Source organism: Choloepus didactylus, chromosome 2, assembly GCF_015220235.1.
Source record: "Choloepus didactylus isolate mChoDid1 chromosome 2, mChoDid1.pri, whole genome shotgun sequence".
Classification (NCBI taxonomy): Eukaryota; Metazoa; Chordata; class Mammalia; order Pilosa; family Megalonychidae; genus Choloepus; species Choloepus didactylus.
In genome coordinates, this window is record NC_051308.1 from 190,035,881 (window position 1) to 190,057,644 (window position 21,764).

A 21,764-nucleotide genomic window follows, 5' to 3' on the forward strand; every position below is an offset into this window, starting at 1 on the left:
TATTTTCCCTCCAGCTAACAGTAAGTTTAAAAGTGCATAGCCACACTGCTCTACGACCTTTCTTCCCCCACCCTCCCTCTTTTCCTCCCTCCCTCTCGCTCTCTCTTTGTCTTATATCTTAAAAAATAAATAAATTTGTTGAGCATCAATGCTATCTCAGTGACTCCTATTGCCATCTTCTTCCTACTTCTTATTTTCTCTCCCTCAAATCTGTTTAACTGATTTGCCTTTTGTAAATATGTGGGAGGGAAAATCAAGATACAGTGATCCATTTTTCTTCCCTCTCCACCTACAAAAATCTTCTCTCTTTTTGTGGTGTCTCTCTCGAAGTGCCCTGGTTACTCAGTGTGTAGAAAAGGAGATAACAGATGATGAGAATTAAGCTACTGGGTTCAGTCTGGAAAAGAGTAGAGGATTTATTTAATGGCTCTGATCACTTGTTCAAACCTAAGACTCCCTGACTGATAAATTGCTGACAAATCTCAGAGCTTTTTGTGGGGGCAAAAAAACAGAGAGAAAGAGACCCTCTCAGATGATAAGATGAAAAAGCAGGGACTGTTAGCATTTCTACAAGTTTCCATGTCTTTGTTCTGCCTATAAATTCAGCCAGTCCTCTACAAAAGACATAAATATTAGTATTGGAGCAAACACTAGTGCTTACTGATTCTTTACTATATGCCCCAGTTCCATGTTACCCTTGCTGATATGATGACTATTAACGCATTGTTAGAGATAGGAAACTAAAGATCAGGAAGATTGAAGTACACAAAGTCACACTGGTAATATGTGGTAGAGTGGTAATGTGAAACTGGCTAAGGCTGGCTCTAAAATCTTTCCACTATTTCATGCTTCTTCTCATGAATTTTTGCTTCCCTAGAAGAAGGGTTAGGGAGTGATCATCTGGTGCAAACTCTCTGTTGTACAGATATGAAGTCTGAGGCTCTAGTAAAGGATATCAGTTTGCTGGCAATATGCGCATATTGGCTGGCAGTATATTCATAGGAAGTTCTGGCACTGCTGCCCCATACTTGGGGGTATCTGGGTCCCTGCTTTAGGGTAGGGTTTCTCAGATTCTAATGTGCATGAGATTCATCCGAGGACCTTGTTGAAATGCAGATTCTGGTTCAGTACCTCTGGGTTGGGGATTTCAAACAAGTTCCATGGTGATGCTGATGCTGCTGGTCCATAGACCACACTTAGAATAGGAAGGCTGTAGGTTCTATTTGGGCCAAATTCTGTGGCATGCTTTTCTACAAGGCTAAGAATCCACAGGGCCAAGGAAATGTCCCAACCAGAACCTTCTTCTTCCCCCTTTGGACCATGAGGCACCCCCTAAGTTTCCTGCCTAAATGGCTCCCCAAGAACCTGCTTGGGTGTCTTCTCTTTCCTGAACAGGGCAGTGGGCTGCAGGGGTAGCTGTGTGGAGGCAGTGGTATGGTGTGGGTTTTGTATATTTGCAAGGCCCCTCCTAGTGGAAGATAAAGATTAAAGTTGGAAAGATGGGAGGCTCTCCATTGGTTCTCCAACTCACAAATGTTCAAGGTGGGTCTGCTGGGGACAACATTTGAGGAACCCAAAGAAGAAGAAACCGTTAACCCTGCTGTCTTTCAGTCATTCAGTGAGCTATTCTTTGTATACTCCTCTTTGAGCCTTTCACTGAGAGATTCATTGTGTACTTGGGAGGCAAGAGTTTATGATTAAAGAGAAAGGCTTGGAAAATAAGCCACTGATCCAGTTGCTGCTTAGTAGAGCATAGGACAATAGAAAGGGAGTGGGTTGGGAGAAGGGCAAGGGGGCTAGAATACTTCCTCTGCCAGAGAGGGCATCCTTGTGGGTGATAGGAATGGACCTGTTGGGGCTGAAGAGGCTGGAAACCACAGCCTGGGATCAAAAGGATTCTATTATATATCTCCCCCTACCACTTCGCCCTCCTCTATAAAGGGCCAAGGTACAGCTACTCGGCAGGGAAAAAAAAAGCCACAGAGAAGCTAAGAGATGAAATTAAGAGACGCTCACAAAGAAAATCCCCAGAGAGGCTAGGAGAGGACCCATAGAAAACAGAGAGGAAGCTACTGAGGCCAGAAGCTGAAAGCATTGAAACCTGGGAGACAAGGACTAGCAGATGCCGGCCATATGCATTCCCATGTGACAGAGGCATCCCAGACACCAGCAGCCTGTCTTCAGAGTCCAAGTATTGTCCTGTTGATGCCTTGAATTGGGATATTTTCATGGCCTAAGAACTGTAAACTGTAAATTAATAAATCCCCATTGTAAAAGCCAACCCTTTTTTGGTATATTGCATTCAAGGAGCTTTAGCAAACTGAAACAAGAAGACTCTGAAAGGTAGAGAGAAGGTGGCAGACTAGTTAGAGGCCTGGGACCCAAAAGACAACGTGATGGAAAGCTCCCTGGATTTTCTTTTTGCCTATATATCCCAGACCTGGAGCTGAAGAAGCCAGCAACCCAGAAACACTAAGGGGCACAGTCAAAAAAGTCCCAATAAAAGCCTATTGTTTCTAGCCAAAGGACCAGGATAGAGACAGCCCAGCAAGACAGAAGACTTATAGGCAATAACCACTCCACCCCAGCCAAACACCACAGAAAAAAAAAAAATGACTCCTATCCCACTAATAGTAGAAAAATCTGAATAGGGAACCTAGACTTCATCAATCTGTAATGATCCACCCCATCGCCACTGCTAGGGCCATGTCAGAGAAAGCTGAGTGGAGAACTGGGAGTTTCATCCCCAATAAGTAGTAACAAGGCCCTGCCCAAGGTGTCAGTGAAGACCAAATGGGGTCTGTGGACTTTACCCCCTCACAGGGTTGAGGTATCCCTTTTCCTCCCTGCTGGGGTGATGTCAGAGGAGTCTTAGTGGAGTGTCAGGACTTTCACAAATGCCCAGTGGTAACAAGGGTAACACACATCCCTGTAGTATCAGTGGAGGCCACATGAGGAGCTGTAACAAGGCACTCCTGCCCCTCCCAGTGGGTGGTGTCAGCAGGAGCCCAGTGGGGAGCCAGATCTCCTTCTGCCCAGCAGTAGTAAGAGGCCTATCCCTACCTTGGGAGTCAGTAGAGGCCAAGTGGGGAATTTGAACTTCTACCTGAACCTGTCAGTAAAAAGGTGTTTTTCACACTTCCCCTGCATGTGTGCTATCAGAAAAAGACAACTAAAACGGAAGGTGTAAATAATATCCAAAGTCTCATAGCTTGATACTCAAATGTCTGGGTTTTAATAGAAAATCATTCATACCAAGAACCATGAAAATCTCAGTTTGCATGAAAAAAGACAACCAGTAGATACCAACACTGAGGTCACTGAAATGTTAGAATTTTCTGACAGATTTTAAAGCAGCAGGTTTAAAAATGCTTCTACAAACAATTGTAAACATGCTTGAAACAGATGAAAAATAGAAATTCTAACCAAAGAAATAGTCTCTACAAAGAAATAGAAGATATAAAGAAAAACCAAATGGAAATATTAGAAGTGAGAAATAAAATAAGCAAATAATTTAATTGATGAGCTCACCAGCAGAATGGTGCAGGCAGAGGAAAAAATCAGTGAACCTAATAATAAACAATGTAAATTACCCATTTGAACCACAAAGAGAAAGCAGACTGAAAAAAAACAAAAAACAAAACAACAACAAAACACACACACACACACACACACACACACACACACACACACAGAGCTTCATAGACCTATGGGACTATAACAGACAGAAGATCTAAAATTCATGTCATCAGAGCCCAGATAGGAAAGAAGAAAGATTGGGGCTGGAAAGAGTATTTAAGAAAATGATGACTGAAAACTTCCCAAATTTGACACAAGATATAAAACTACAGATTCAAGAAGCTGAGCAAATCCCAAACAGGACAAATAAAAAGAAATCTACACCAATACACATAATGAAATTTCTAAAAACTAAATACAAAGAAAAAGTCTTGAAAGCAATGAGGGAAAAGATACTTTACCTATAGGGAAAAACAATTCAAAAGAGGGCAGATTTCTCATCAGGAACCATGAAGGCCTGGAGGAAATGGCACAACATTTTCAAAGTCCTGAAAGAACTATCAACCCAGAATTCTGTAACCAGTGAAAATATTCATGAATGAAGTGAGAAATCAAGAAATTATCAGGTTAAGGAAAACTAAGAAAATTTGTCTGTAGCAGACCTACTCTAAGAGAATAGCTAATGGGAGTTCTCTAAACAGGAAAAAAAAAAAAAATGATAAAAATAAAGAAGGTTGGAACATTAGTACAGAAGGAAAAAATGGAAAGTGTAAAAACACAGGTAAATGCAACACATTTTCTTTCTTCTCTTGAGTTTCCTAAATTACTTTTAATGGTTGAAACAAAAATTATTTAACACTGATGTAGTTCTAAATGTAAATAAAGGAAATATTTAAAACAATTGTATTATAATAGGGGAAGGTAAAAGGACATAAAGGGAGGTAAGTTTTCCACACTTCATTTGAACTCATACAATATTCACACTGATAGGTTATGTATATATAATGTAATGCCTAGAGCAGTCACTAAAATTTATACGACTCAAAAAACACTTTACATATATAAAAAAGAATTCTAAAAAATGCTCAAGTAAACCATAGGAAGGCAGGAAATATAAAACAGAGAATGAAAAACAGAACAAATAAAACCAAAAAATTAAAATGGCAGACTTAAGCTCTAACATATCAATTAAATTAAATGTAAATGATCTAAATATACCAATTAAAAGACAGAGATTGGCAGAGTAAATTAAAACATATGATCAACTTTAAGCTGTCTACAAGAAACCCACTTAAAATGTAGCAATATAGGTAGATTAAAAGTAACAAGATGGAAAATGATATCCATGCAAACATTTATCAAAAGAAAGCAGTTGTGGCGATTTTAATATCAGATAGACTTCAGAGCAAAGAAAGTTACTAGAGACAAAGGGACTTTACATAATGACGACAAGGTCAATCCACCATGAAGACTCAGCAATCCTAAATATGTATGCCCCATTCAGCAGAGCTGCAAAATGTGAGAAGCAAAAAATGAGAGGCAAAATAAATATAATTGTTGGACTTCAACACCCTTCTTTCAACAATTAATATAACAACTAGACAGAAAATCAGCAAGGTTGTAGAAAAACTCAACAATGTCGTCAGACAACAGGATGTAATTGACCTTTGTAGAACACTCCAAACAACAAGAACAGAACACGCATTCTTTTCTAGCATCCATGGTACATATAATATAGGCCTTATTATAAGTGTTAAAAGAAACCTCAACAAATTTTTGAAGAATTGAAATCATATGGACTATGTTCCACAAATGTAATCAAAGTAGAAATAAATAACCAAAAGTTAACCAGAAAATCCCTGAATGCTTGGAAACTAAACAAATACCTCTAAAAAAAATCCATGGGCCAAATCAATGAGAAATAAAAATAAAAAAAAAATACATTGAATTGAATGAAAATGAAATTAACAACATAACAAAATTTGTGGGTATAGCTTAGTAGTGCTGATGGTAAAATTTATAGCACAAAATTCTTATGTTAGGAAAAAAAGGAAGTCTCAAATCAATAATTTAAGATACTACCTCTAAAACAGTAAAATGAACCCAAAGCAAGCAGAAGGAAAGAAATAATGAATATAAATAAATGAAATCGAAAACAGAAAAATGATAGAGGAAACAGTTAAAACAAAAAGCTTGTTCTCTAAAAAGATCAATAAAATTGGAAAACTTCTAGCAAGACTGACAGAGAAAAAGAGAAAGAAGGTACAAATTACCAATATCAGGAATGAAACAGGGATATCACCAGAACCTTGCAGCCATTAAAAGGTTAATAAGGAAATAATGTGAAAAACTTTATACACATATATTTCGCAACTTAGATAAAAAGGATCAGTTCCTCAAAAAGGACAGCTACCACAACTCACCCAAAATCATTTGAATAGCCCTTTAACTATTAATCAAACTCATAATTTTAAAACTCCCAAAAAAGTAATCTTCAAGCCCAGATTGTTTCAGTGGAGAATTCTATCAAACTTTTAAAGAAAAATTAACATCAATTCTATACAATCTCTTTCTGAAAAATGGAAGAAGAGGGTCTCTTCCTAATTCATGTAATGAAGCTAGTGTTACCCTGCTATCAAAACCAGACAAGGACAGTACAAAAAAAGAAAACTACAAATCAATATCCTTCATGAATATAGATGTAAAAATCCTTAATGCAGTATTTGGAAATAGAGTTCAGCAAGAAATAAAAAGAATTCTACACCATGACAAAGTATAACTTATTCCAGGGATGCAAAGCTGGTTCAATATTCAAAAATCAATCAATGAGATCCACCATACTGATAGGAAGAATAATCAATCATAGCAATCTATATAGAGAAAGCATATGACAAAATTCACCAATTCATGTTAAAAATTCTCATAAAAAATAGTACTAGAGGGCAACTTCCTCAACTTGATAAAAACATTCACTAAAAGCCTACAGGTAACATGATACCACTGAAAACCAATTACTATCTAGGTGTCCTTAGGCAAATTACTTCACTTCTCTGGGTGACTGCTTCCTCATCAGTAAAACTGGAATATCTGCAGTGATCATCATGAAAATTAAATAAAATAAGGTATTTAACCATTTAGCCTAGTGTTTGCTATCTATAAGTGTAAAAATTGTTGGCTGCTATTTTTTATTGTATGTATCAATACCAACAGTACTAGTCTTGCCTTCTTATGTAATAGATGGGCACACAGGGGTTCGAAGAGTCAAAGGCACTTTTGCAAGTTCCCACAAGGAGTTAGTACACGGAGAAAGGTCTGAGGGGCTCCAGGATGTGACCTTGCTAAGGATACTAGCAGTTAGAGGTTTGCTGAGGATCATCTTCTGATATTTGTCCTTTTCTCCCCATCCCTCCCCCCAAATAAGGTGATTCCATGGAGGAAAAGTTATATAACCGTGTGGAAGGTGAGTAGAGAGCTCCGATGCTGTCATTCACATCCTCTTATTCTAATTCCCAGTCCCTTCTGGATCCCCTGGAGAACCTCTACTTTGTTAAAGAGAAGTATTGAAATTATGATTACATTAACTGAAGTATGTAATATCTTTTTTTACTAGACTTGGCAGTAGGGCCTGTCTGCTTCTCCATTTTCTCCTCTTAAAATAGAATAACATTATCTACCCCCTAGGTAATTAAGAGAAGCAAATATTACCATGATTTCCTAATTCTCTGAAAAACATAGAATGGTAAATAAATTGGGAGAGAGGAGAGATTATCATTTTTAAAATTAGAAAACAAATTTGTATTTGGAATGGATCTGAGGCAAACTATATCATAAACAGATATTTTAAAATGTATTAATAGCTCAACAAAGTTTTTTTAAAACAAGTAACAACACAACAAAATATTTTTATACAAAACCAGCAAAAATATACAGTTACCCAAGTTTAAGTACTTATTAATTAATTATCCACCCAGAATTTTAGCTCCATGTATCAACAATTACTTGCCAAGGGTCCCTAAAGAAAACCTAGGGTTTCATTGTTTTTTTCAGCATATTGTATGTTTAGAATAATAGAGGCTTAAAAATGCAATGTTCGGTCAGTTTTCTAAACTAAAGCTTCATGACACTAGCAAGCAAGAGAAATTTTAAAAAGCACAGGACGAGTCCTACTTACTATTCACACATATTCATTTAGCATTAGAGGGAAACTTTTATAGGTAACTTTTAAGCAAAGAAAAATCAACCAATCTTATAAAAAATGATCACTTTCCAGCTCTTAGCTAGGTATGTTACAATTATTACATTATCTCCTTTTGACCCTCCTTTAACTCTGTTCATGGGTTTCATGGATGAGCAAGCTGAGGTTCAAAGAAGTGATGTAATTTGTCTGAAATCCCACAGGTAGGAAATGGCAGAATGTGATCTGAATCCAAACTCTTGCCATTACTAGTGGTTGTTAATAATTAAGGTTAGCATCATGTTGTTAAATAAAATTTTTAGAACTGCCTGGAAAATCAACAAGTACTCAAACCTTCGTTGGTAGTCTACTTAAGCTGTACTTTTCTAAAGTGTACTTAAGGAAACAAAATGTTAGTGGAGCAAGGATACTTTTAGACATGCTATGGAGTTCATTTTGTTGAAGTGGGATGGAGCTTTTGTTAGCCTGTTTTGCTTTCTCCCTTGCGTTTCAAGTTTGCCTTCTGACTGCTGCCACTAAATTTCAGTCTTTTCTCTCAAGCATGGAGTAAATCTATTTACTAAGGCAGGAAATTGAAAAACATTGCTTCATATGTTTACATTGACTATAAATTGCATCTTGGGACTCCCCACAGAAAGTAAAATCAGGATCAGTGACCCCCAGAATTTCCCAGACCACATAGATAAAGTTTCACTGAGGTCAGTGTTCTGAAGACCAAGAAAACTGAGCTCTGCACACTTTCATAGTTGCTTTAATCCTGAGTACTGTAAGAAATGAGTGGATATACTGTCTTGGAGTAATATTTTGTTTGTTTATTTTAGCAACTTACGAAGTTGGACTTGAAGAACTCCAAAAGGTATTGTTTTCTTTCTCCTAAGCAACTTTATGGCTAAAAGTAAAACAATTGTATGGAGTTAATTCTAAATAGTTTCTTGTATGAAGGAGGAAAGGTGTTCCTTGTTTTCAGTTTCCCCCATTTCTAAGGCTTTCCAGACTCCAGCTGCTAAAATTCTGAACCCTCGTGCCCTGTGATATCAGACAGAGAAATATGTGATGGAATGAAAGGAGATGGGTCCTAATCTATTCTCAGTGCCTTCTCTATTACGGTTAGCACCAAGTGGCCTTTAATGACAACCCCTTTAGAGAGAAGAGTTCTTTAGCACAGTCTGAATCCTGTGCCCTCAAGGAAACAACCAGTGCCTTCAATGCACATCTTCTGGGCTCATACTCTGTGCTGGGCATTGGGCTAGGCATGATCTCAGAGGCAACGGAGCAACTGGATAAAGGGCCCAAGTAGAACCATTGCCATCCTCTGTCTCAACGCCTCAACTTCCTGGCTCCATCTCTTCATCTGTAAAATGGGGATGATAGAAGTACCCCCATGTGGGGTCATGATGAGAATGAAAATAAGATAAATTCAGGTAAAGAGTTTAGTAGTGAGTGCCTAGAACAGAGCCTCAGTTGTGTCCCCTGTAAAATGCTGTATCCTCCATGAGAATAAGAAGCGTAAGTTTTTTGGTGTCTGTATCTGCAATAGTAGATGCTTAATACATGTGGGGCTAATACTTATTTCACTGAATTAATGAGACAACCTAGTCAGATAAAGTATGTAGCTCCTGGCCCCCAGTAGGTACTCACATAATGTATTAAGCAGGTCCTACTCCTTTCTTACGGAGTACGTAAGTCTAGAGCCTTCTCTCAGTTTCATTTTTCTTATGATTACTGGTAAGGATTATTCATTTGTGGATATACTCTATAGCTAGACAAATATAAAGGCTTTATAACAGATGTAGAAATATTTTATTAAAATGCTTTACTTACCTGGCAACATTAGCAAATAATAAACTGTTCTGCACAAATGAATTCTCCAAGTGACCAAATTTTACCCATTCAAGAAAAAAACACGAAAATATTTTAAATTTTTAAATCATTTAATCCTTAGACATGTATTATTTTGTCTCTGCATTTCTAAGCATGGCAGGTAGACTCTGATTTCATGCGTTCTTGATGATGTGGAGTACTCTAGAGTATGAGAGACTGAGTGCGGCCCAGTTCATGCTCATATATCATGCTCTTAGACCCTTGCAGGTGTTCAGAGCTGGTTGCCTTCACACCAAACCACCACATGTCCTGCCTCTGATTTCTGTAATTGATTTCCATCTCTTCTCTGACAATTACCATTTCTTGCTGCTGTCAATATCCTTGTCTCCAGCAGTGAGCTTTTCACGTGGTCAAGCCCATTCCTACGTCCCCGTTGTGTGCCAGGCACTTAATCCTCAGGGTTAGCTGGAGAGTTGGTGTCACAGCCCCCATTTTACAGATGAGAACATTGAGGCTCAGAGAGGTCAGATAACCTGTAAATAACATAGCAGAGCTATAAAACAGCTTCATCTGACTTTTTGTTTTACCAGTATGACCATCCAAATCCCTAGAGTTTATGTGGAATGAGATTCCTCAGGCCCTGTATGAAGGCCTGCAGGGCTCTCCTCAAAGGAGAGGACATGAGCTATTGTGCCCAGATATTGTGGCAATCGTTTGAATGCTTAGATATTTTTTTTTTCCAGGATTCTTGGCTAGATTTCAGATAATGTCATCAGATATGTGGCCATTCGATAAATGAGGGCCTCTATTCTGGTCCTGTGTTATAATTTATAATGTCCCCAAATCTAGATCACATGAGAGCTGAATTTCAATTAGAGGGTACATGATCAGCGAGTAAGGGACATTTTCCAGCATTACTTGCATAGTTGTATATACCAATTTTGCTCACTGAAATATTACTCAAAGACCACAAATTCATATTTCGGCATACAACTTAAAAGTTCTTTATTCTATAGGTTCTGGAAAGTCAGGCAAAGAGCAATTTATTTTTCTAAGTCAAATCATGTATCCCCTCTGGCATGTACCCCAAGTTCTAAAATGCTGTTTTATTTTCTAATTGATACTCAGCTCCACTGGCAACATTTCACACCACTTTCCACTGTCAGTATCTGCCTTTACTTTGTACAAAGACCTTGCCTCCCTTACCGCCCATTCCCCACCCACCCCCACCTTTTCATCTAGTCCCTATGATCTGTAACCAAACAACAAGACTTATTTGGGTTGATATACGAAAGTAACCGCTTCGCTCTTTACTTTCAGTGTTGCAAGAGTTTTCTCCATCAAGAACTTAGGTGAGTTGTATCTTCAAAAGGAAAAACATTAGTCCTACCACTGATCCTTTGACGACTGAACTAGTTTTCTGGGCATCCGTGATTCTGGTGCCTGCCTTAGTTCTGTCTCCCCTGTGCCCTGCAAGGGGCCTGGTGCAGAGAAGATGCTCAGTGCCCTTGCCCCTCCCTTCATCTCCTGCCTCATTCCAGCTCACACTCCACCCACGTAGCAAACACTTCCCACTGAGTACCTAACACAGACCATGCATTTGCTGTGGTGGCGACTGAAATCTAGGCCTGCCCTCGGGAGCCCCTGGGTTAGTGGGAGAGTCTCCCAACTAAATAGGCAAAAACCAATCATGTGAATCCCAGAGTTACAACTCCCAAAATGTACCATGCTGTTTCTGCTCATTGTATTTGCTCATTTCCTTCATTAATTCACCCCCATTGAATGGTCTGCCAAACTTCTGATCCTTCAAATGTCCCCTCTTGCAAGAAGCCTTCCTTGATTACCCTCTGTCTTAGTTAGTCAGGCTGCTATGACAAATACCACACAATGGGTTAAACAACAGGAATTTATTGTTATGGTTCAGAGGCTAGAAGGCTTGCTTTGCCCAGGGTCGGCAGTGTTCTGGCTGGCCAGCAGTCCTTGGGTTCCTTGGCTTTCCCGTCACATGGTGATATCCTCTCCTGTCTCTTCCGTGTCCTTGCTGACTTCCAGATTCTCCCTGGGACCTTCTCTGACTCTAGTTTCTGGTTTCTTTCTGCTCATAAGGCCTCTTTATCCAACCTAATTCATTTGGGCCATACCTTAACTAAAAGTTACGTCTTTAAGGGATACTATTTACAATGGTTCACACCCACAGGAATGCAGATTAAGATTCAGAACATGTCTAAACTGGGTTACATAATTCAATCTACCACACCCCCCTTCAGAGAGAGGTAACTGGTCCCTTCCCTGTGGCAGCACTATAAGGTATACATATGTTTGCACTAATGTTATTCTGTGTGGTTTGTTTGCTGACATGTTAGTTTATCCTCACTCGTTTTACCACCCAATTGTCTGTGCTCTCCTTGTGGGCAGGGGGACCATGCTTTATTGTTCTGGGTATTCTTGCTACTTCCCATTCTTGGGTCCAGAGCAGTGGCCTGGCAGATGCTTGTACTCTTGCCTGCCTGTGGAGGGTCCCCTGTTATCACTCCTTCCCTAGAGTTATTTTTAATGCACTGGAGTAAACATGGTTGGGGAGCTCTGGAAAAGCAAGTATCAAAATTTCCTGGTTGAGATAAACTACAAGTGCTGAATCAGGGAGGAACCCCTTCTTTAGCAGGGCAGAGTGTTGTCTTTTTTTTCTTCTTGAGTTCCTGCCTGACTCTAAATTGCAGGACCTGCCCCTATTGTTACTCTTTAGTATCTAGCACAGTGCTTGGCATAAGTAGGCACATGTTAAATCATTAATTATTTAGTTCAACATTTATTGAGCTTGTATTCTGTTTGGACACTGCTAGTTTCTGACAGTACAAAAATGAATAGAATATATTCCCTATCTTTGGTGCAAGATGGGAGTAGAGGCCAGGGTGGTTGGGGATGGGGGTTACTTGGGGGAGAAAACTACCAAATAAAGAGGAAGTTACCGTAATATATAATTACTGCTGTAAAAGCTCTTGAGGGAATGGCACAAAAACCAGCCTTGAGGCTTCAGATGAAGAGGTGACAACTGAGTCACACCTTGAAAGAAGTATGGGAATTGGCCAGGTAAAAACATGGTGCAAAGTGTGGCCCAGGCACAAGGGAAAGTGTGAGCAACCATATAGAGTGTTAACAGCAAAACATGAGCAGATATTTACATTTGATATTGTCCGAGTGTAAAGCGTAGTGTGGGAGCAGCAGGGAATGAAGCTGGATAAATAGGCAGAGCTGGATCCAGGAAGCACTGAGCTCCCTGATTAGTTGTTTAGACTTGCCCTATCTATTAGAAATATAATGCAAGCCACATATGTAATTTAAATCTTTTTATAGCCATATTTTTAAAAGAGTCTGTCTGCTCCAATCAATGTCCAAGTGCCAATTTCTGCTTAAAATCTTCTAAATAACTTAAATGCCAGCAGGATAAATATTGTCTGCCATCATGAAGAGGTAAAATTAATTTTAATAAAATATTTTATTTAACTGAAAATATCCAAAAATACTATCATTTCAACATGTAGTCAATATATAAATTTTCAAAATAGTGTATATACATGTATGTTTTTTCACACCTGGTCTTCAAAATCTGGATGCATTTTACACTTACAGCCCAATTTCAACTGGACACATTTTAAGTGTTTTAATAACTACATGTGACTACTGGCCACTGTGTTAGAGCAGATTTAGACTTTATCATGTAGGTAAGGGAGAGCCACATGAGAGTTTTAAAGCAGAACCTACCTTCCGCTCTCCCCAATGGCATTCCTAGATGTCACAATATTACATCTAATCCAACAGTTATTTATGGAGATCCAGCTGTGTAGAAGCTGCAGGACAGGAATGCGTGACAGGAAGAGGGATTACAAGGACGCAAATGTCTACAAAACAGGCAAATACCTCAGGAGAGAGATATTAGCAATGTGCTATGGGAACGTAAGAATTGATTGATTTTGATGAGGAAAAGGACATCAACAATTATTGAGGGCCTATTTATTATATGCTATGAAATTGTCAGGCTTTTAGTATTTTTATCACATTTAATTTGCATGACAACCATAGAGACTGGCATTGTGACCTTTTATTTATAGATAAGAACACTTGATTTTTAGGAAGGTTAAATTTTAGACTCAAGTGGTAGAATAGGGATTAGAACCCAGCACGTACCTTCTAGCCCCTATTCATCATGCAGAGCTAGAATTTAAGTTAAGTCTTAATGGTGAACAAGAGGACTCAGTAAATGGATGAATGAATGAAACTCCTTAAAACTCTTTCCTGTTGTCTTTCAGAAAAGCACTCTCTTCTGGTGCTTCTCCTTCCTTGTGACCACCTCCTCTGGTTTTCTTTGAGGGCTCTGCTTCCTCTGCCTTCCACATAAATATAATGGAAAGGTTATCTCATGCTATCTAATGGTCTACCTTGCTAGAAACAGTTCTCCATGAAGGCTGATCTTCCCCAGTGTCTGTCCTCGGTCCTCTTTGGTGTTCTCATTCCACTCCACCTTGACTCTCTCATATGCTCCTCGCTGCAGCTATTATCCATCTGCTGATGCACGGCCATCGTTCATTTCATTAAGGAGCACTGCCTGAGTGCTCCTCCCTACCACCACTCTGCTACTCCTACCGTGGACTTACACAGCATCAGCACCAGAGATACACAAATGCCTTGTTATTGCTCGAGTTTTAGGTAGTTGAGGAGGCAAAGAGAAAGAACTAGAAACAGAGCCACAGATAGAAGTATCAAATTGCAACAGAGCAATTAACAATAATGTAACACAGAAGGACAAAGTGTGATGGGAACAGAGAACATATGACTAACTCTGCTTGGGAGAATTAGGGAAGGATTCTCAGAGGTAAGATGATTTAGACAAGTCGAGAAGGGTGTTGTTTTTGCTAACAATGTAAGGTGTGGAGGGTACATCTGAGAAGGGAAAACAGTAAACAAAAGAGTGAGTTGCTCAATATAGGATAGGAGTTTTGGGGAATTATGAGAGTCTAGACTAGATCTAGCAAAAGTGGAGAGAAGAGCAAATCATGATGGCAGGTAATATTTATCCTGCTGGCATTTAAGTTATTTAGAAGATTTTATGCAGAAATTGGCACTTGGACATTGACTGGAGCAGACAAACTCTCCAGGAAGCTATCTATAAGGTTGGTCTGATCCTGGTCTCCTCATCTTTAAAAAAATAGGTGGGGGTGGGGGAGGTGGTCATTCATGTCTGCTTAAATTCATTTTTCACATTCATTTCACTTGGGGTTGAGCAGTGTATTATCATCTATCCACTCTGAACTTCTTTTTTTCCCTTGTATCTCATCATGTTTTAGCCCTAAACATGAAGATGAAGATAAAAAAAGAATGGATAAAGAACCACATGAAATGGAACCTCGAGAAACACAAAAGGATCCACATTTAAATCATCTGTCCATGGTATCTGTCTTCTAGGGTTCCTGGCCAAACAGTACAGTTCAGATATGTAATAAGATCAATTCATGGGTATGACTTTCTGGAGGCTGAGACAGGCAACTCCCCAGAGAGACAGAGTCAGAAGATGCAATGAGCACTGGGCACAAATGTGACAATAACAGATTCAGCCCCAGATTTTCTACTTACTTGACATGAGGCCTTAGAGGCAGATCTGGGACCAGGGTGATGTAAGCGAGGTGTCCAAGATGCAAGATTCAAGGAGGCCCTCACTCTCAGGTGCCAGCCCTGCACTTGTATGGTTCTGGAGTGAGTTCCTCCTCTCATATTTTGCGCCCTAGGGCCCTGCTTAGAAGAGTGACTTAGCCTCTGAGCTAGATGGCCATCTCATCTGTAAAGTGAGAATAAATAATCTCCACCCAGTTACCACCCTCACTCTTATCCTGGCTCTATCTCGTCTGTGATGATAAAATAAAATAATGTGCAGGAAAATGCATTGTAAGCCATAAGCTACCATAAAAGTGAAACGCTTTGCTGTTGATTTGATTAATATTAAGCATGCACTTGTGTGTGTGTGTGTGTGTGTGTGTGTGTGTGTATGTGTGTAGCCATATCCAATTGATATTATCCCCTTCAAAGTAGTTAGCATAGTAGGAGGCTTAAACAACAGATATCACCTGGGCTACTACCAGTGCTCAAAACATTCTAGGATACCCATTTGAGATTTGCTTCTATTATATTCTTTTAATACCATAGTGTTCCAGTGTCATCTGCAGGTCTGGGGTAAATCAAACAGCATGCAACAGAGTAGTTCTGCTCTGGTGTATAGGCCCAGAGGCCCGGCTGGACCCAGTTGGCTGTTTACACAGAGTAGCAAGCAGTGGTATAATTCAAAAGCTGGAGTAAGTCATTAATCAAGAAAGACAGGGATCAAACCAGGGAAGCAGCTTCGGATGTCCAGTCTGCATGGTAGCAGCATGGCCATAAATGGGTGTTGAGACCAGAGATTAGGAAGGGTTGGTCAGGGGTATATGAGCAGGGCAGAAGAGGAGTGTGATAAATGATGTTTACTATAAAGGAACAAGAGCAGTGACCTGCTCTTTTCAGTGCTGGTTGTATGACATGAACCCGTTTGGGATCAGGCTACTAGCAAAGGGACATATTCCTACTTTTATGAGATAGATTTGCATTTTAGAAATAAAGTTATTTGAAATAAGTTAGGTAAATGAGGTGGGTAGTCTAGCTGGGCTGTTGTCTTCGGGGTCAAATATAAATTATAAGTAGATATATCTTCCATTGTTATTCAAACTGACTCCAGAGAACATTACCAAAGGGAATCCTTAGGGGACTACACTGAAGGGTGATGGCGACTAAATTTATGTATAACATTAACTTCCTTACTTCCTTGTCATTTCCCCCCATTTAAAAAATTCATTCCTGGCTGGGTGATTTAAAAGAATGTCCCTCTTTTTCTCCTCGGTTTGCCCCAGATCCTACCATAACTCAGTCACATTCTGTCCTATCTTCTCAGCCTCATCTTATTTTTTTTCCCCATCCCTCAACTCTCCCCTTCTTAGCAGCCTCCACGCTAACCTATGAAGGACTAACACTTCTCCAGTTGCCCCTTTACCTTTGATTGTGCTGTGTAGTCTTCCAAGTATTCTTTTATTCCCTCTATGCATCTTCTACATGTACTTTAAAATATGGTTTAATAAAATTTGCTTTTCAACATTTGCCCCAATCCTTGTCCCAGCCAACAGAACCAACCTCCCCCTCTTCTGTTTCCGTCTCACTCGGCAGTACAGCTATAAAGAACGCTCACCACCGTGTGCCGAAACTGCCTGCTTGTATTGTTTCCATGACTGGTCTGTAAACCAACTCGTCCATTGTACCTCTCTACTTCCAGGGCTCAGAATGTTGTCTTGCCTTTAATATGTATTTGGTAAATGCTCCAGGGAAGGGGTGTGGAAAGAAGCTAGAAGGGACGGAATGGGGTGGGGGGTGGAAAGATAAAAGGGCAGCAAAAGGAAGGAAAGGAGGAGGAGTCCACAGCATCCCTTAGTGGTCGAGGGCACAGTAGACTGCTAGTTATGGGACCAGGACAGGTTATTTAATCTCCCTAAACTCTAACATTATGAGTAATGAGGTTTTCCTCATGGGATATCATAAAGAATAAGCAAGACAGAATATTTAAAAAGCCTGCTTTGTAATGGGTGGCTGACAGCCTCCTGTGGCCTGCTTCTGTGTCAGGCATTCGTTGGCTACCCAGTGGTGAACAAAATAGACATGGTATGCACCTTCATGAAACATATGAGTCTAGTGGGCTAAGACAGCATTAGATAAATAATAAATGTTCGCTACGTGAGGAGTGAGTGAAGAATGAAGAGCAGCCTGAGTGAGCAAAGAACTGAATGGGTAAATCAGAGCCCCACGTACCTGCCCTGTTACATGTGTTTAGGTGGGTGCCTGTGAAGGGACACCTGGAAAAATCCACAAGAAGGAAGTCCGTGGAGATAGGAGGAGGCTGCTGCTGGGAAAGCAGGAGGCCGAGACTGCGGTCATCCAGACAAAGGCCTGCCCCGAGGGCTCGAAGCTGACCAGGTACTCCCAAGGCCACTGTAAGTGAGATTTCTTCCTTGGTCTCTTTTCCATTAACAAATTATTTTACAGCTGAGCATGATCAAGATATTCATTTATTTTAGAAATATTTATCGAATATCTGTTATATGCCAAGTAACTTGTCCTAGTGAAACAGCTTTGCAGTAATAGAAAGAGCACTGGATTTAGAAGCTTAAAACGTGAGTTCAGATCCAGGCTCTAATACTTATTGCTAGGTAGCAAATAACTTCATATTCTTGTAGCTCAATTTCTTCATTTATAGAGGGGGATCATGATACGGACCTCACAGGGGTTTTATAAGGACCAAATCTGATAGTATTTCACATAGTAGGTACTCAGCAAATGTTCATTCCTTTCTTTTTATATCTACCAGCTCCTATTATATTTTGTAGTCCCAAGTATTGGCACCCTGATGATATAGTGTGCTATCATTCATTGACTTTATTCAGTTTGCAGTTTACCTTCAGGTTAGTCACAACTCTTGATTGCAAATAACAGCAACCAAATTATACTATGTTAAACAAAAAAAGGAAAAGGAAACAGACACAGATGATATCACGAAGATTCACTTTTCTTGTCCTGGCTTTGCTTCCTTCTGGGTTGGCTCCATTGTCAGATAAATTCTACCCTTGTCATAAACTCATCCATGGAACTGGGGGTAGAGTCAGTTCTACTCAAATTATATAAAATCAGTATGAAGGATAATTCCCCAAGGAGAATAAGAAGGTTATTATCAGAAAACAAAAACAAAAAACTATAGCTACTGGGTAAACAATAAAATAGATACCCACTCTTGCCCTTTAAGCCATGGCAAGCCACTGATGTTCTATAATGTATTACAATGAAAATTATACAAAGATTAAACTGGCAGGGATCTTAGGATGAACTCAAGGCCCCGCAAAATCTGCCTCCAGCCTAGCTGGCCTCAGCCGAGGCACATATCTCCTTCTCTGCATACCCTCTGGTTTATTTTCAGTTTATTAACCATGTCATGTGCTTAAGTCCCCCTCAAATTTTGCTTGATCTCATTCCTTTATCTGGCATGACTTTATGCCCATTTTCTACCTACTGACATCCTGTATCATCCTTCAAGATCTGTCCCAAAAGTCAGTTCTTTTTGAGGCTTCCCTTATCTTTAGTCCATGCTTTGCCTTCCCACTCTCCAGGGATCACAATTCCTTGCTCCTCTGAGTCTATGAAATTTAAATAAGAATAGAATGGTTACAATTCAGTATTAGGCTTGGAGTTAGGCCTTTCTGGGATGCCTGTAACCTTGGGAATTTTACTTAGCTCCATGTATGTTATGGGTTGAATTGTGTCCCTCAAAAAGAAGTTTTGAAATCCAGATTCCCCAAGTTTCAATGAAATCCAGTTTCCCAGTACCTCAGAATTTGACTTTATTTGGAATTTCCAGTTAGGGTCTTTGCAGATGGCATTAGTTGAATGCAGATGAGGTCACACTGGAGTAGGACTGGCCCCTAATCCAATATGACTGGTGTCCTTATAAGAAGAGGAGAAGACACAGCTATGAGGGGAAAATGCCATGCGACAACTGAGGTAGAGGTTATGAGGTAGAGGCTATGGCAAGCCAAAGATTGCCAGCAAACACCAGAAGCTAGGAAGAGGCAAGAAAGGATTCTCTCCCTACAGGTTTCAGAGAGAGCATGGCCCTACCAGCATCTTGATTTCATACTTCCAGCATCCAGAACTGTGAGACAATAAATTTATGTTGTTTTAAGTCACCAAGTTTGTAGTACTTCGTTATGGCAACTTTAGAAACTAAGACATTGTGCAAATGGGGATAATAATACTTATTTCCCCAGGCTGTTCATTAGTACATGTAAATAGTCTGACTCATGTGTCATATAACTTAGTCCTCTTCATTTATTTTCTTTTTTGAAAAATTATAGCATACTTTACATTATAATTCATGGTTTATATGTTTGTTTCCCCTGGCATACTGGAAGCACCTTGAGATCAGAGACTATTTGGTATTTTTCTCTGTTATCTCTGTAATCTGGTACAGTATCTGACATATTGTAGATATCCAACAAAATTTTTTTTTATCAATTTTGTTTGTACACACTCAAAATCCTTCAAACGTACACTCCCTCATCCCCCACTTCACCCATCCCTGGTAACCTCTAATGTACTTCATGTTTCCATGGATTTGCTATTTCTAGACATCTCTGATAAGTGACAGCATACAATATTTGTTGTTAGTCTCTTGCCTATTTCACTGAGCATAATGTTTTCAAGGTTCTGCCATATTACAGCATGTCTCAGAACTGTATTCTTTCTTATGGCCAAATATTCCGTTATGTGTCTGTACCACATTTTGTTTATCCATTCGTTTGTTGATGGACACTTGGGTTGTTTCCACCTTTGACTGTTGTGAATAATGCTGTTTTAAATATTGATGTACAAGTATCCGTTTGAGACCCTGTTTTCACTTTCTTTGGGTAAATACCTAGAAGTGTGATTACTGGGTCATATGGTAATTCTATGTTTAACTTTTTGAGGAACCACCATATTGCTTTCCACAATGACTGCATCATTTTATATGTACCACCAACAATGTACTAATATTCCAATTTATCTGTATCTTCTCTAACACTTTTTATTTTCCATTTTTTAAATAATAGCCATCATCTTGTGTGTGATGTGATATTTCATTGTGGTTTTTATTTGTATTTCCTTGATGGCTAATTGATGTTAAGCATGTTTCCATGGACTTATTGGCCATTTGCATATCTTATTTGAAAAATATCTATCCAAATGCTTTGCCTACATTTAAATTGGGTTGTTTGACATTGAGTTGTGGAAGTTCTTTATATATTTTGATGATAAACCTTTATCTGGTATATGGTTTGCAACTATTTTCTACCATTCTGTTGGTTGTCTTTGCACTTTCTTAATAATGTCTTTTATACAAAAGTTTTTAACTTTGAAGCAGTCACACTTAGCTATTGTTTCTTTTGTTGCCTGTGCTGTGTTATAACTACAAATCTCTTACCAAATCTCAGATCATGAAGATTTTCCTCTATATTATCTTCTAAGAGTTCTATAGTTTTAGCTCTTATATTTAGGTCATTGATTTATTCTGAATTAATTTTTATATTTGAGATAAGGTAGGAATATAGCTTCATTCTTTTGCATGTGGATATCCAGTTTTCCCAGCATCATTTGTTGAAGAAACTATTCTTTCCCATTGCATGCACTTAGCACCTGTGGTGGTTTGAAGATGTATGTACCACAGAAAAAAAATGTTCCTTAAATTTAATCCATTCCTGTGGGTGTGAACCCATTGTAAGTAGGACCTTTTGATGAAGTTACTTCAGTTAACATGTGGCACAGTCCAGTCAGGATGGGTCATAATCCTATTACTATAGTCCTTTATGAGTGGAGAGAAATTCAGAGAGAGAGAAAGCCACAGAAGCAAGAAGCTGAAATTCAGCAAAACCTGGAAGAGAATAGAGAGGCCAAGAGAGGCTGCCATGTGCCTTGCCATGTGACAGAGGAGCCCAGGACCAAGGATTGCCAGCAGCCAGGCCCAGAACACCAACTTCCAGGAAAACATCACCCTGAGGACTTGATTTGGACTTTTCTTTAGCCTCAAAACTGTATGCTAATAAATGTCCATTGTTTAAGCTGACCCATTGCATAGCATTTGCTTGAAGAGCCTAGGAAACTAAAACAGTACCCTTGATGAAAATAAATTGGCTATAAATGTGATACCAAAAACAAATTTTGTTGAATGATGGAGTGAAAGAATTAATGACTTCACTTTCTGAAATTATGATGGATTAGACAGTCTGAATGAGTCTCCTGATTGAGATAATACAGTGAAGGATAAAAGTGTTTTAAATGTTTATAAAAGTATAATATAATCCTAGGAAAAATATAATCCTAGGAACCCTAGGATTTAAGTGAGTGACAAAGTCAGCTTTTTCCCTGATGTTTTTTTTTTTTACTGAGCCCTGAATCCCTTGTGCTTCTGTTTTGACTGTATCAGGTGCAGAGGATAGGAAGTATATCCCAGGACCTGCCCAAAGTGAAATTATGATAGGAGACTCCTGCATAAAGTCAGTTACATCCACACTTTGGTAATGAAACAGACATAAACCTCACTGAGCAGCAGGAAATTAGCCCATTTTGACCCTGGTGCTGGGTG

General features: G+C 39.2%; 1 protein-coding gene across 1 annotated transcript in view; it reads left to right on the top strand.

The window, feature by feature from the left end:
* Window positions 1-21,764, top strand: part of FYB2 (FYN binding protein 2) — a 195,013-nt gene that overhangs the window by 115,500 nt on the left and 57,749 nt on the right. Inside the window, exons 6-10 of the mRNA XM_037809498.1 lie at window positions 6,941-6,979; window positions 8,536-8,570; window positions 10,856-10,887; window positions 14,875-14,977; window positions 17,430-17,589. Coding sequence (XP_037665426.1) covers window positions 6,941-6,979; window positions 8,536-8,570; window positions 10,856-10,887; window positions 14,875-14,977; window positions 17,430-17,589 — 369 coding nt within the window. The remainder of the gene's footprint in view (window positions 1-6,940; window positions 6,980-8,535; window positions 8,571-10,855; window positions 10,888-14,874; window positions 14,978-17,429; window positions 17,590-21,764) is intronic.